The 15,846-nt window shown below is 38.6% G+C and overlaps 2 protein-coding genes across 7 annotated transcripts in view; both read right to left on the reverse strand.

Moving 5' to 3' along the window:
• LOC144034485 (pyruvate carboxylase, mitochondrial-like) overlaps nt 1-6,151 on the reverse strand; it is a 174,177-nt gene extending 168,026 nt beyond the window's left edge. Inside the window, exon 1 of the mRNA XM_077543263.1 lies at nt 5,807-6,151. Coding sequence (XP_077399389.1) covers nt 5,807-5,817 — 11 coding nt within the window. The 5' untranslated portion in view covers nt 5,818-6,151. The remainder of the gene's footprint in view (nt 1-5,806) is intronic.
• Nucleotides 6,152-6,921: 770 nt separating this feature from the next.
• Nucleotides 6,922-15,062, reverse strand: LOC144035633 (zinc finger protein 541). 6 transcript variants are annotated; one of them, XM_077545481.1, is made up of 8 exons: nt 14,854-15,062; nt 13,229-14,059; nt 12,173-12,519; nt 11,230-11,370; nt 10,397-10,485; nt 10,076-10,189; nt 9,465-9,565; nt 6,922-9,379 (listed from the first exon to the last, which is right to left on the reverse strand). In XM_077545481.1, the coding sequence occupies exons 4-8, from the start codon at nt 11,255-11,257 to the stop codon at nt 9,076-9,078; spliced, it is 636 nt and encodes a 211-aa protein (XP_077401607.1). In that variant the 5' UTR covers nt 11,258-11,370; nt 12,173-12,519; nt 13,229-14,059; nt 14,854-15,062; the 3' UTR covers nt 6,922-9,075. The 6 variants fall into 6 exon arrangements, with proteins under 6 accessions (XP_077401607.1, XP_077401606.1, XP_077401605.1 ...); XM_077545480.1 differs by lacking the exons at nt 11,230-11,370; nt 12,173-12,519; nt 13,229-14,059; nt 14,854-15,062 and adding exons at nt 10,669-10,729; nt 11,051-11,188 and having other exon boundaries at nt 9,474-9,565; XM_077545479.1 differs by lacking the exons at nt 11,230-11,370; nt 12,173-12,519; nt 13,229-14,059; nt 14,854-15,062 and adding exons at nt 10,669-10,729; nt 11,051-11,187.
• Nucleotides 15,063-15,846: the final 784 nt, after the last annotated feature.

Genomic DNA, 15,846 nt, shown 5'->3' on the forward strand with positions numbered 1-15,846 from the left:
GCAATGCAATATTTTTATTTGGGAGTAATCTGTATTTTACAGTAGAAAAAAAATACTCAGTGTTGTAAACATAGCTTTAAATAGCACAAACGTCAGTACTAATCATTTTTGCAGTGGTCTCAATTTTTCAAGGTTGTACATAGCAAAGGCGGGAAAGAGTTAAATATTGCACAATACTACTTCCAAAACACTGCTGCCTACCTTTTATTTATTCATGTAGAGATGCCACATACAGTGCAGCCGCCTGCTCTTGAAAATATGAACATAGGGGACTTTTTTTTTTCTATTTTTGTATTGTATGCCACCACTGTGCAGAATTCAAAGGCATTATTTGTCCTGGACTAAATATAAAATGAAAGGTGGCATTTTGCTGGGTTGCAATTTGTAATCCATGAGCGGAATTTACATTTTTTTATTTATTTTTTCAAGCGTGCACGGTGGGAGATAGCCTGCCCGCAGATGGTAAGTGAAACTGCAGCCGTGTATCAAAAATGCTCTTTGATCACTTATAAGCTGGAAATGCAGCAGGCAGCCAACCAAGCCCTGTAGCAGAAAACATCTTTCTTAACCTTAAAGTGGAACATGCACATATAGTCAGGCTGAAATCTCCACAAACCCAGTCATTTTGTCTTAAATGGCGTGGCTTGCGGGGACAAAGTGCACGTTGAGGATCAAGGCGTGGAATGCGAGGAATGTAAGCTTCTATAGCTTCTACTTTGTTACATCGTCTCCTTTGTGGAGCGGAAGTGACACAAGACGGACCAACGCATGCAAATAAACAACAGTCTCATACAAATGTCATTTGTGTGCAACACAACGGAGCCAAACTGGCAAGCTTTGTGTCACACATAAGTCAGTGGCGCCCTCCTGTGGTTCAACGGGGCTGCACACGTAGAAAGAAATTCGTTGAAAATGTATAGGGTGACTACTGGTGCCTTTTACGCAACATGGGTGCCAAGCCTTCGAAAAGAAGGCGCACTTACTACTCTTGCAGCAGGAGAAGAAGAAAAAAACAAGGAAGCTAAACAACACAAGACAGAGTCACTAAAAGTTCGATTGATTTGTCTTTTTAAAAATTGAATCGTTGGAAATGAACTAAATTGTGAAATTGAGGTGCACGTAAACAAATAACACTCTTCTCTTCTTCTGGATTATTAACTCACTCACTGCCATTGACGGCTATAAACGTCAATAATTCATTTGAACTATTTCTATTAGTTTTAACATTTTTCACCACTTTTGTTAACAAGAGTATGAAAATGTACATTTAGAACAGATATAAAATGTGTGATTGATTTTGAGTTAACTAGTCATGCGATTAATTACAATTAAAACATTTAATTGCCTGATGAGATGATTATTAAAAAAAAATTAGGGGCGTCAGGCGATTTATTTTTTTATTTTTTTAATCTAGGTTTTCATACTATTGTTAACAAAAGTTGATTTTTTTTCAACTAATAGAAATAGTTAAAATGATTTTTTGACGTCTATAAACGTCAATGGCAAAACGTTTCTGTGAGTCGTAATTTATTAAGTGGCAGAATGCTGGCTACTCAACATTTTGTAAAGGAATTATTTTTGAATAAATTAAATAAAATGGCTGATGGGTTTATTTTAAACTCGGAAATACATACAATAATTTATGTAATTTTTATTTATTTTTTTTTAAATATGAGTGCAGTATAAAGTCTTTCTGTGGTAAGTGTTTGTTTTGGCTAAGATGCAAGTCTTCCTAATGAAATCAGAATATTCCTGGCAACACATTCAGAAAGTTCACCTGAGGTCGACGCATCTCGTTTACTGATACGCCAACATTCCAAAAGGGAATTAAAAAAATACTTTATGAACGACTAAGACTGCGCGCGTCTCGTTTGCGAGAGCAGAGGTCGTTTGTGGTTGACATATTAACCTCACGGGGAGGGAGCAAAGTTCTGTTTTGACGCACAAGTGACATTGTGACACATAAAAATGCACATTTTGTTGCGTCAGAGGTCTGAAAGTCCTCTCGGGCAGTTCGCAACAAGCACCTTTTGATGACTTCAAAGGCAAAAGGTCAAACGGGGTCGCCGCCGTGCCGCTAGATGATGCTATCTATTTTTTGTCTAGCATCATGTTTCCACTACAGTTCCCAGGAGGCAACGGCGCTGCCCGAATGTCCGAGCGTTTGGCAGAGACAAACCCACGTGCGCACGCACGCACGCACTCACGAGAATTCCACAATCGGTGTTTTGGCCGTCAAACTAGTAAAAAAAAATCCTAAGCAGAACCTTAACTCATTCACAGCTATAGACGTCAAAAATTCATTTGAACCATTTCTATTAGTTTCACATTCTTTTTTCCATTTTTGTTAACAAGAGGATGAAAACCTAGAAAAAAAATATTGGGGTACATTTAGAACAGATATAAAATTTTTGATTAATCGTGAATTAACTAGAGAAGTCATGTGATTAATTACGATTACAAATTTGAATCGCCTGATGCCCCTAATTTTTAATAATGTTTTCTTTAAAAAAAAAAAATACAAAAATAAAAAATAAAAAAAAATAATAATAATAAAAAAAAGATTATTAAAAAATAGTGGCGTCAGGTGATTACAATTTTTAACTCACGATTAATCACAAATTTTATATCTGTTCTAATACAATAAAAAAAATCTAGGTCTTCATACTCTTGTTAACAAAAGTGGGGGGGAAAGTTAAACTAATAGAAATAGTTAAAAATTAATTTTTGATGTCTACAGCCGATAATGGCAGTGAATGAGTTAAAGGGGAAGTCAACCCCCCAAAAAATTCTGACAATAATACGTTATTAATTTACAATTAAATTTTTTAATTGTAATTATTCCCATGACTTCACTCACTAATTTTGAGTTAACTAGTCATGCGATTAATTACAATTAAAACATTTAATTGCCTGATGAGATGATTATTAAAAAAATTAGGGGCGTCAGGCGATTATTTTATTTTTTTTAATCTAGGTTTTCATACTCTTGTTAACAAAAGTAGATTTTTTTTCAACTAATAGAAATAGTTAAAATGAGTGACTTCACTCACGATTAATCACAAATTTTATATCTGTTCTAATACAATAAAAAAAATCTAGGTCTTCATACTGTTGTTAACAAAAGTGGGGGGGGAAGTTAAACTAATAGAAATAGTTTAAAAAAAATGAATTTTTGACGTCTATAGCCGATAATGGCAGTGAATGAGTTAAAGGGGAAGTCAACCCCCCAAAAAATTCTGATAATAATACGTTCTATGCCGCCCCACGAGTCTAAATATGGTATTCTGGTTAATATTGTGTTAGTGGAATATGACTTAAGCAGCAAAATCCATTTGTTTTGATCCATCTCAGGTGGCGGCCATTTTGCCACTTGCTGTCGACTGAAGATGACATCAATGTTGCTCAGGTAACAACCAATCACAGCTCAGCTTCAGAAAACAGATAAGCTGTGATTGGCCATTGCCTGAGCAACTGTGATGTCATCTTCAGTCGACAGCAAGTGGCAAAATGGCCGCCCCCTGAGATGGATAAAACGGGCTACATTTTGCTTCAAAACTCTTATTCCACAAATGTAATATTAATCAGAATGTCATGTTTAGTTGAGTTTCCATAAAGGCAACAAACTGGTTTAAGAGCATAATTACTGTATTGTACTGTATGGAAAAGTATTACATTGGATAATATATCTCAATAAAAACAAATCAAATCAATATCTGCCAATCCGATCCAATGTATTTGAAGTCTAATAATTCCAAAATGGTTACGTGACAATGTGTGGAGAATATCAGCTCACAAGGACCTAGCTTGCTTTTCAGATGCATCTCTGGTTTCATTTAATCTTGTTACAAAACCAACTAAATCAAGTCCACATGTTCCGTTCGAGACTCATAAAAGAATGCTGGCAACAACAAAAAAACATCAGACAAAATGGACGCCTGAGAAAAGATTATCGCAACACATATAAACTCGTACCTACAGTAAGTGTCGCTCGGCTCAGGGATGAAGCGCGAGTGGAGGAAAGGTTGTTAAAACAATACAAGAGGCAGATTCGCATGAGCGGGTTCAAAGGTTAAAAAGAGACGGCGGAACGAGGCCGTCCGTGCGCGACGTGTGGCCGGCAAGCAAACAAGTACTCAGAGTGCACTCTCGCAGGTTGCAGCATGTAAACAAGGTTGGCTTTTGTCCCCGGGGCTCGCTTTAAGGGTGACTCAACAACCCAGACCAGTAAAACATCATCAAACAAAGAGCGAAGACAACAGATACGAAAAAAAAAAACGTTTAGCATTTAGCATATAACAACTTTTATAAGAGTAACAGCACAGTGCAGCGTTGTTGTTGTGTTGTCGTTGTTGTCTGCGCATTATTGGAGATAATAATCTAGCGATGAAGCTTCGCTTTGTGTCACTTTCGCCTACTTGTTCCTTAGCAGCGATCGGGGTTAGCATCAAGACGTTAGCTTGTCGGCTAACGTATTGTCAAAACATACATAGCAATTTTCTGCCGCGTATTTGAGTCCGTTTTCAACCTGTTTGAGCAATGTGATCCATGTTTATATATATATATATATATATATATATATATATATATATATATATATATATCCGTAATAGGGGTGTGAATTGCCTAGTAACTGTCGATTTGATTCGTTTCACGATTCATAGGTCACGATTCGATACCGATTAATCCTGATACGAATCTATAAATTGATTATTGCGATTTTTTTTTTTACTCAAATTTAGAAAATACTAATCAGTAAAGTTTTTTTTTTTAAATCGCAATAATCAATTTTTAGATTCGTATCGGGATTAATCGGTATCAAGTCGTGACACAGATCAAATCGCAAGCTACTAGGCAAGTCACACCCCTAATGATTACCATCAAATGTTAAACTTATCGCACTATAACATGCAAATTACCACAATAAAATGTGTACTTTATCACATTATAACATGTTACTGAACCAACCACGTTTTAACGTGAAATGTATTACATTAAAACCACTCATCACATCTTAGCATGAAATGTGTCACATTAAAACATGACATTTTAGCACGTTGAAACAAAAATGTGTCATGTTATAATTATAATGTGAACTTTATCATGCCGAGGAAATTTCCTGAGCTCTGACTGAGGTCTACAATTTTAGCTCAATGAAAGCGCTTTGCACCCATACGCTATGTTTGACAATATTATTTATGCTGTTATATTTGTCTCATGATAATTACATTTTACATTAATTCAGGCTGCTTCTCGTACCAGTAATAACTACTTTGCACAAACTCCTCTCACCCGAGTCATGTCATTTTATTATTGTGAACAAGTCTGAACATTCCGGTTAGTATGCAGGATAGTTGTTTACCAGCCATGCCTGGCAACAAGAAACAATTTGTAACCACTAACCACCATCATCAACCAACTATCATAGTGAGACTATTCTTGAAAATTTATTTAGTTTTCAAGTGAAAGTATAGAACACAGAGTTGAATACAAAGTTGTTGAAAAGTCTTCCTACTTAAGGAATTACATGGCAGGCTGCAACGTCCACGTTTAACGAGCAAGCTTTAAAGTAGCAGCGTGAAGCTAGCTAAAGTCAACGAGCTCCTGTCAGGCGAGCATTTTCGCTTTTCTTTTTTTTTCTCTCTCGGACAGACGTGACAGCGTGACACACACGCGCGTGCGTGCGTGTGGCGACAAATGGCAAACCGGACAGCCTGGGAACAAACGCGCGCACACGCATACACACAAGACACACGTTTGGAAGACACGCAAAGCTAGCACGCTGTTCTTCTGCATCAGTACTCACATGTGGTGCATCCGATGACAGGTAAGAGGACACCGAGTGTAAACAGTCGACTATTTTGAGGGCGCGTTGGCTTGTTTGTTTGGGTTTTGCCCACGTAGCTCGCACACGCACGGTCACGCTTGGAGGAGGAAGAAGAGGGAGGGAGGTCTGCTACTTTGGATCAATTTGCTTCATATGCGCACTCGAGGAAATGGCGTGGAGGGACGGGGCTGATTGGCCGGGGGAAGACTTGAGGACGGAGGTGCGCTGTCAAACACGCTAAAGTGGCCGAGCGGCTAAAGCTAACTGCTAGCAGCTCCGTGCTTTTCCTGCGTGCAGCGTACCCTGGTTAATCTCTTCTTTTCTCGCACAAACTCTGATCCCTCTCGCTCGGAGGTGACGTCACACAGACGCCCCCTCTGCTCTCGGCCAATCAGAAAAGAGGGCGTGGAATCACGGGCGGGCGCGAGTTTCGAACGGCATCGAGTTCATATTTGAGGCGTTTTGAACTTTTGGTCCCAAAAAATGTGAGGAATATATTATTAAATAAACCTACTGTTTTCTATTAATAAAATTCAGATTGAAACAAATATGTATTGTTATCGTTTTTTTTCAGATTAAAAATATTTTTTAAATGTGCTGAATAACAAAACTTTTTTTTTTAAACAATATGCAAGTCATCTCCATAGTTTTACTAAATAATAATAATAATAACACAAAAAAATTACATTCCACTTACCAACATGGAACAATATTTACCTTTTTCTTGTTTAGATTTGATTAAAAAATATATTTTAATTCCTACCAAATGCTGTGTTCTTTGTATTTGTTTTCGCTTTGTTCTTTCTATAATTAACGTGATATGTGTGAATAAAACTGCTGGTTTTCTCTCTCTGGCTAGTTGGTGAGCTAGCTAGACATTTTCACGAAAGTTTGTTTATTTAGGCATTCATTGATTTTTGAATGATTATTAATTAGTATTTTCTTGTATTACTTATAGAACATGAGTGTATTTTATTTTGTATTTTAATATTTAGTATTTTAGTCATGAGACCTGCTAAATAAATACAATGTACTTATTCACCTTACATGCTATTTGTTAGTTTGTACATTCAAAGAAATACATTTGGGATGAATAACGTTTGTTGATGGTATTTTATTTTTCACATATTCAACATTATTGACTTGGCGTGGGCCAAATTTTGTGACCAGCTGTTTCCCAATCCTTATCAAACCAAAGCACATACATTAGATTCCTACATTTTCTGACAATTATGACCAAATGTGTGCTTTGACTCAACAAAAGTTGTGGGAAAATTCCAAACTAAAACTTTCCGAGCATGAGAACTGCTTGTGACTGTGACAGAACACAAACTCATGACTGCCGTACCCGTGTTTGCTGTCTTACCAGCTGTGGACAAACAAGTTGATGTACGCGTCACAAAACAATGAAACTAAATGATCACTTCAAATACCATCCAACATGCATTGACCCACTTTCCCGCTCGTGCACACGCACGCGCACACTGAAATGTGCTTGCTTTTCCCTCTTTATCCTCATCTCTGCCGGCGCTGCCTCGGAGCTCGTAATTAAAGCCGACTTCCTCACACTGTTGGGATCCGGTTGCGTAATAGCTGGCACACCCTTCACATTGTTGTTGTCACAAGTTTGACTCCTTTACACCCATGAGGATTTGATTTTTTTTGGATTTCAAACACAAAAAGCCTCACAGAAACTGAGAGACGATTGGAGATGGCGCATCACGTCTAGCACATGATTTCAGATTAAGACTGCTGATTTATTTTTTATTTTTTTAAAGTTTAGCTGTGGGTATTTCGAATTGGTCATCAGTGTTATTTGTCAAGTTTCTGAAGCGCACTATTAAAAGAACAAGCAAGGAGAGCTCGTCATTGTGTCAGGCGCGGGTGTCATGTTACCTCACTTTTCTTGATTGGTTTCATAAGCAAGATCACGCTGGCACCATATCGCGCTACTCTAACGAGGAAGAAAGCCGACACTTGACAGGTGCAAAAATTGTGAATTCAAAAAGATGTTTAGAGAGAAACGTCGACGGCAGAAGTCAAAAAGCTTTAACTCATTCACTGCCATTGACGGCTATAGACGTAAAAAAAAATGTTTTGATTCACTGCCATTGACGGCTATAGATGTCAAAAATTAATTTGAACTATATTAGTTTCACAATTTTTGTTAACAAGAGTATGAAAACCTAGAAAAAAATGTATTGTACATTTAGAACAGATATAAAATTTGTGATTAATCTTGAGTTAACTAGTGAAGTCATGTGATCAATTACAATTAAAAATTGTAATCACCTGATGCCCCTAATTAAAAAAAATAATAATAAAATATTATAAAAAAAATTAGGGGCGTCAGACGATTATTTTTTTTTATTGTAATTAATTGATTAATCACAAATTTTACATCTGTTATAAATGCACAATATTAAGATTGTTAACAAAAGTGGAAAAAATGTGAAACTAATATAGTTTCAAATGAATTTTTGAAGTCTATAGCCGTCAATGGCAGTGAATGAGTTAATTGAGGTGTTTATATAGGGCAAAGGTCGCTGTCTGCACTGATTTTATGACGAGGTCACACATATTGCAGACATACTTATCTTGCACTGACATAATAATCAGCCTTCATTTAGATATGGGATCATATCATTCCAGGTATGCTGTAAAATTAGAAGCAACTAAAAGATAGAAATCTGGTTAACTGGTTGCAAGGCTGCAAAACTCATACACGATATTTGAAAAAAATCAGCAGCCATTACATTAGCAACACCTGCACAGTTTAATGGCTGATTGCAACAATTCTGACAACTTTCAACCCTTACAGTACAAATTCAAACACGACTTGTGTGGTAGCAGAATACAAAAAACAGATTTTAACACAGGGATTTTTAACCCAAGTCCAAATTGAATTCTAATGAAAGAAGACATCAAACTGCCTTCGGGCTCGCATTGCAATTATCACGAGAGCTAACCCAGAATACAGGTTCGCAATTGGCCCACATGGCAATTTGACATTGATTTCTGTTTTTGACATCAAAGTTTAACGCTCGTGTGGCCACTGAGGAATTGTTTGGGTATGTAATTTTTTTCCCACAATGCATTTCAATGGGCTTCAGTTATATGCAGATTGTGAATAGCCGAAATTGAGTTTGAGATCTCTGACGTAGAACATTTTGCAAAGAACATTTTTGCCAGTTTAAATCCGTGAAGACCAACTACTGTGATGCATAAAAAATGACTCAAATTTCGATTTAAGGTACGTAAGCCTCCGTTTCCAACTCTTCAAAGGAGTGCCATGATTGGTTAAAAACGGAGGCGTACGGCGGTTCTCTTTGTATTGAGCCGTCAACAATGGCGCTTACGTCGATGTTTGGGCCGCCATTGTAGGTGGATGCTACTGGCAAGCTGGCATCATTGAGGGCAAAATGACCAGGAGTGACGCTGTGACCACTTTGGTAGTAGAAGTTTGATGGTAGAAGTCTGTTGCGCCAGGCTTTTGGGAAGTTGCGATGGATTTTCATGTGAGCGTTGCGAGACTTGACCTTGTTGAACATTCTGGGCGAAACAGAGAAAACGATTACAGGATTACAACAAGGACTAAAAAAAATAAAATAAAATAAAAAAGACGGGGTCGACCCACTTTCCGCACTTTGTGCAAGGGAAGGAGCCAACCAATGGGGGCGCAGGGCCCGCCTCCTGCGGTCTGGACTGCTTTTCCACTGGCGGAGAGGGCGACATCTCCTACAGAAGATGGCAAGATTGTTCTTAACCAACCAAGATTATTATCATAATGAAAGATAAAGAAATAAATGATGATTGGGGAAATTCTGTGAAGGGAAATTAAAAAAAAAAATTCAAAATGGCGGGCTACCTGTTAGGTTATAAGTATATGGTTATACTGTAAAATACATTTTTGGGGTTTGGGCTGTTACATATGCCGCCAAATTTTTACAAATGTAGGGGAACATGCTTCGGGAAAAATTTGTAGGGGGCACCACTGAGCCATTTTTTTTTAAATCTACCAAAAGGACAATACATAGTTTTGTAAATCTTTGATGATGTAAGCGTTAAGGGACTAAAAAAAAAAAAAAAAAAGTTATTTTTTTTTAATTAGGGATGTTTTGATACCACTTTTTGGGTACAGTCAACTCTTGAGTCACCAAACCCACTACATAAAATGTTAACAAAAAAAACTATGACAGACCATTTTAACAAAACTATACAAAAAGTACAGTATACTAAAATACTCACAATTTCACTCTTGTGTTGCTGATTCTTCAGCTTTGTTTGTTTGTCTTGCTTATCTTGGCTTTTATTGATCATGTAATAAAACTCCACGCACTCGTTCATTGTTTTAGTCTTCACCTGCAAGACACAAAAGTGTGCAAAGTGTAAGAAAACTTTTATTCTTATACAATAATCTCCCGCTATTTGCAGGGAATAGGGATTGAATTAGGATGGCATAAATGGATAGTTTAAACTGTACAGATGCACAAAATAGTATCCAAAAACAGTTTAATATAATTTCACACTCATCTTGAGCAAATCGATTTGATTTTTTTTTTTTTTTACCATTTTGTGAATAAGCGAGAAGTTTTTCCCATGACTTTTCAGAGCTTTGTTGAAAATGTTGCTTTCACTCTCGGTCCAAACGTCACTACCTGGACGAGGAGAAGACAAATGCGGAATTGTAAGAAGGGAGGACAACAGGAGGGGGGATGTCACACAAAGACCCCCTTTGTATCCACAGTGGGAAACAGGCGCTCATTTGCTGAGTAATTTGTTGTATTTAAAGCCCAATATGACTTTGCATACATAATGTGCAGTTAGAGGTTAAAGGTTACCAGCATAGTGGTAGTCTTCTGTTGGTAATGCCCCTGTTAGCAGTAGCATCTCCAGTGTGGCCTGCACGAGAGAGCGAGTGAGCTGTGAGGCATGCGATGAATGACACCGGGGGGAGGGAGGGGGAGGGAGAGAGAGAGAGAGAGAGAGAGAGAGAGAGAGAGAGAGAGAGAGAGAGAGAGAGAGAGAGAGAGAGAGAGAGAGAGAGAGAGAGAGAGAGAGAGAGAGAGAGAGAGAGAGAGAGAGAGAGAGAGAGAGAGAGAGAGAGAGAGAGAGAGAGAGAGAGAGAGGAGAGAGAGAGAGAGAGAGAGAGAGAGAGAGATGAGAGAGAGAGATGAGAGAGAGAGAGAGAGAGAGAGAGAGAGAGAGAGAGAGGACACCAACCATAATGTCAGCATGACAGACATGCAGAGAGTGCAGCGCCAGCTCGATGTTGCTGCCCCCTCCTGGAAAGCAACTGGAACTACTTCAGCAATAGCAGCTTTTTCCACTGAACACAAAAGATCCTTCGTCTCATAAACGGAGTGAATATTCAGAATGTTCCATTCGGGCAAAATGTTCACCTTGCTCCCGCTTCTCGCGACTGTCCATTATCTCGTCCCGTGATTTCCAAAGAGAATGTTCCCAGGTCAATTTCTCCCTGTCCTCACCAAAGTTCAGCGGGGGGGAGCTCCGCCTGGAAATCACTGCCAATGTTGATCATTCTGAGGCAAAAGAAGACCTATGTGTGCACTTTAATCCGGCCCACCAGCCATTTAATGTACATTAGTAGGTTAGTAGGTTCCTAATTAAGGATTTTCGCAAATAAATAGGTTCTAACGTAATGTAGGCTAAATGCTAAAAACCTTAGCATGTTTTCCCCATAATCCCACGGGGTATTGACTTGCACATGTGTAAGTTAATTTATTTATTTATTTTATTTTTTTTGTAGAATTTGGCCTATATTATACCAATGCGTTAGAAAATTAAAATTAAAAAATTAAAATTAAAGCATTGCTGTGTAAATATTTTTTCACATAATGCCATCGGTGGTAGACCTATGCGGCATTGGGGGGGGGGGGGGGGCAAACAGTGCACTGCAGTTACAATAATAAATCAAAAATTAGGATTAGAATGTTTACTTACTTCATTTTCGAACGTATTGGTATAATCAAATGTAACCCAAATGTAGGGAGGGAAAGCTGCTTCTTCTGTGGCAATGGCATTATGGAGAAAAATGCTAAGTTTTTTAGCATTTAGCCTAGAAGTACGTTGGAACATACTATACTTAGGCCTGAATTGCTAAAAACCTTATAAATAAGTTCAAACGTAATTAAATACTTCCTTCATTGTTTTATGTTTACTATGACCTTGAAGTAAGATTGGCAACTAAAAATTAGAACATTTGTTTATTTTATTATTTTACACACACATTATCACCTTCTTTTTTTCTTACTTGACTTACAAATCTGGCCCAACAATGACTTTTTTTTTTTTTTCGCCCCTCCGTTCTTCCACTGTACTTACGCTTCCACAGAATGATCTTTATCTCCTCTTGGCTGAATGGAGGAGAAGAAGGAGTAAAGTCCTGTCCCTTCCCGAGTCGGGTTGAGGAGGGGTCGAGGTGTATAGTGATCTCGCGTTTCCTGGTTAGAGTGAAGGAGGCTGGGAAATGGAGTTCCAGTGTAGGTTTGGGTTTTCTACAAGAAGAAGCAGCGAGTTAGCGGGAGGAAAAAGGGACAAATTGTAGCCCATATCGGGCTGCGCCTTGGTTACCCAATAGTGAGTGGCATTTCCTGTCACATGACTAGGAGATGCGTGACTCGGGTCTCTTCGTGATTTGTGAGAGGACTTTCCAGGTGAGGAGAGCGGTTCTGTAAATTGTGGGAGATGATTGAAGGCACATTTAGGGTGTATGCAAGATATGAGGAAGAAAAAAATCACCTTTATTTCGATTGATATTAAAATCATGATTAATCAACACAATTATTTAATGATTTTAAAACTTGGTACTATAATGAAATTTATAACAAAGCATAACTTACAAGAATAATCTGAAAATAAATGACAATAAACTTAAATAAATCCTCCTAAAATAAGATTTTAAATTTAGCTTCATTAATATAACTTATTTTTCCTTTTTTTTAATTTACAGATTAGGAAGATTTATATGCCTTTGAGTATTGTTATAATGCCAGCCTGTGCCCCAAGAGCATGTATGAATATTTGTTATTGAAGGAATATCACTCCGAGAACAGTGCACGCAATGCTAATTTGACTGCTAGCATTAGCACTGGCAATTTTTAAAACATAGTATATCGTGTTTTTAAATATACAATTTGTTAATTGTTTTTTATTTATATTTAGTTTTATAGTAAACTCCAACTTGGATGTGGTGTGGGAGGGACATTAATCCATTTATTAATTTTTATGTTTAATGTTTTGATAATGTCAATACATTTCTTAGCCCTACTGGCTAGCTAACAATTCAGTATTGTTCCGTCTTTTCACATCACCAGCAAGAACAAATCTCTGAATTCACTTAAGATGGTCTTTACATTTTTCATTTTCATTCGATTGTACCTTTGATGTGTGAAGATCTCGGGTTGCCGTGCACGGTGGCGTCCAACCCAGCGGGAAACGTCCACATCACGCCAAGGGAGTTGAGCGACGGCAGCGGCTGCGGGTTGGAAGCAAAAAAGTGGAGCGCCCCGTTGTCGTCTCCTCCATGCGAGTGGGACTGGGTGCATGTCATGGCTGGCGAGTGAGCCGGGGGAGGTAAAGGCGTGAGAGGCGGACTGAGCACTGAGGATTCCAGGTGAGACAACGGGAAGGGCGAGCAGGTGTTGGGATTGAAAAACTTCTCAGAATCTCCCGCTCCCCAAACGGGCCTGTGAGACTCAGGGACGCTTCTCCTGGGCTGCGAGAGTACAGATTCAAGGAGCGGGTCTAGTTTCTGGATGAATCCGGCCGAGTTCTGGGGAAGATTCAGCGAGGGTAAAGTTTGGGGAGCCCCCATTTGGCTCAGTGGAGTCGGCTGGAACCAGGACGCCTCCGACAACGGGCTGGGGGTCTCGCAGCTCGACCCAAAATCCCAACTTTGGGGCTCTATATTGCTCTTGTTCCACTTACTCGCAGCTGGGTTCAAACTCTGACCCGAGTACACTTCCCAGTTTCCATTGCTGTAAAATCCAGCCTCCGCGTCGTCCAGGCTTCTCGTTTTTTCGCCGCTTTCCAACCAATCAAAAGTATTTATGCTACGTCTTGCAGTAAGGAAAGAGGTCACATGGTCTTTCTCTTGACTTTCATACTGCTGGGGGGAGCCCACCACAGGGAGCAGGTGGAAGGAGGGTCTTTGGGAATTTGAAAATTGCTGAGTGGACCAAAAGTCATCCATTGTGGCGGTTTGCTTAACTAGGACAGATGCAAAATAAAAACTCTTTTAACTCATTCACTGCCATTGACGTCTATAAACGTAAAAAAAATCATTTTAACTATTTCTATTAGTTAAAAAATATATATCCCACTTTTGTCAACAAGAGTATGAAAACCTAGACATTTTTTTTAATAATCTTTTTATTGTTGAAAAAAAGAAAGATTATTAAAAATTAGGGGCGTCGGGCGATTAATTTTTAAAAACGGTAATTAATTGCATGACTTCAATAGTTAACTCGCGATTAATCATAAATTTTCTATCTGTTCTAAATGTACAATAAAAAAAAAAATTCTAGGTTTTCATGCTCTTGTTAACAAAAGTGGGAAAAAAATTAAACTAATAGAAATAGTTCAAATGAATTTTTGACGTCTATAGCCGGCAATGGCAGTGAATAGGTTAAAGGGGAGAAGTCAAGTCAAAAAAATTATTTACAATACAATGTTCTATGTGCCACCACTAGTCTAAGCACACCATTCAGATTAATATAATGTTTGTAGAATATGAATTAAGTAGCAAAATCCGCCCGTTTTTATCCAACTTATTTTTTTTAAACTAAGAAATTGCAGATTATGTCCAAAAATCAGCACAAACAAGCAATTTAAGCTAAACTGACAAGCAAGCGCAAAAATAATTCAACTTATTTAGTAGTTATTTAGAGAGAAGCGCACGATTGTAGAACAAGACCGAAAGCGGAGAAGAGTACAAATATGAACTGCATTCAATTTGACTCGACTTTTTCTGGTTGTTTCGGGGTTTGTTTGTGTGTTTTTACCCGTTTTCGGCGCTCATGTGTTGTGCCCGGTTTGTCCTCTTTCTCTGCTGCCTTGTCTTTGACGTCTCACACCATCTTCTCGGCGCAAACCACCTTCTTTTTGTGCGTCACCTGAAAGCACAAACACAGTGTCACGCAGAAGAAACACAAAAGGCGCAGCTGCCGCGTGTACACGGTAAAACCACATACATCGCTCTGTCACACACAAACACACGCATACACATACATTCTTAACACTTAGGACAGGTGTCAGAAGAGACACGCGGTGTAGTGATGTTGCCGCTTTGCTTTTTCGTCGTCGTGGTAACCACATCCTGAGGAAACAAACGCTGACGGATCTCCCTCCTCTCGGCTATGTTTAACTACATAACCCCACACACACACACACACACACACACACTCTCTCTTTCCATCTCGCTCTCTTCTTTTATCACTTTTTCACATCAACTATTTCTTCTATTCTTTTGCTGGCTGTTGTCTCCTGCTCCTTTCGGGCACCGCGTGCAATGAATCGACCTCATTAAGCGTCTGAGTATGATTCAGTCTTCAAGCACGAAGTGTTACGTTGCAACTCACTAAACTAGCCTAACTTCAAAACATTGATTTCTCCGCGACGTTTTCACATTGTTTACTGTCTCTACGGGTCAAATGTCACAATTCCAGGAGAAGCGCTACATGTAGATTTCATCACAAAGAATATTCTCTCTTATGGTATATCATTGAGTGCTACTCAAACATTCGTCTGCATCATGGTGTCAGAACCATTATCAATGAAATGTAAACAGTGATAACATAAGATAACAGTGATTTCAATGACACAAATAGTTGTCGGTGTTGTTAACGGTGGCAACGTAAGATGGCTGCCTTCTGTGCGTGGGCACACGTTGAAGAAAAGTCAACGGGTGAAAACAGCACCCTCTCGTGGACAAACGTATATGTCGGTTAACGACTGAAAAACAAATTAACAATCGTCATCCTTCTCTTTACTTTAGC

This window comes from Vanacampus margaritifer, chromosome 15 (assembly GCF_051991255.1).
Source record: "Vanacampus margaritifer isolate UIUO_Vmar chromosome 15, RoL_Vmar_1.0, whole genome shotgun sequence".
Taxonomy (NCBI): domain Eukaryota; kingdom Metazoa; phylum Chordata; class Actinopteri; order Syngnathiformes; family Syngnathidae; genus Vanacampus; species Vanacampus margaritifer.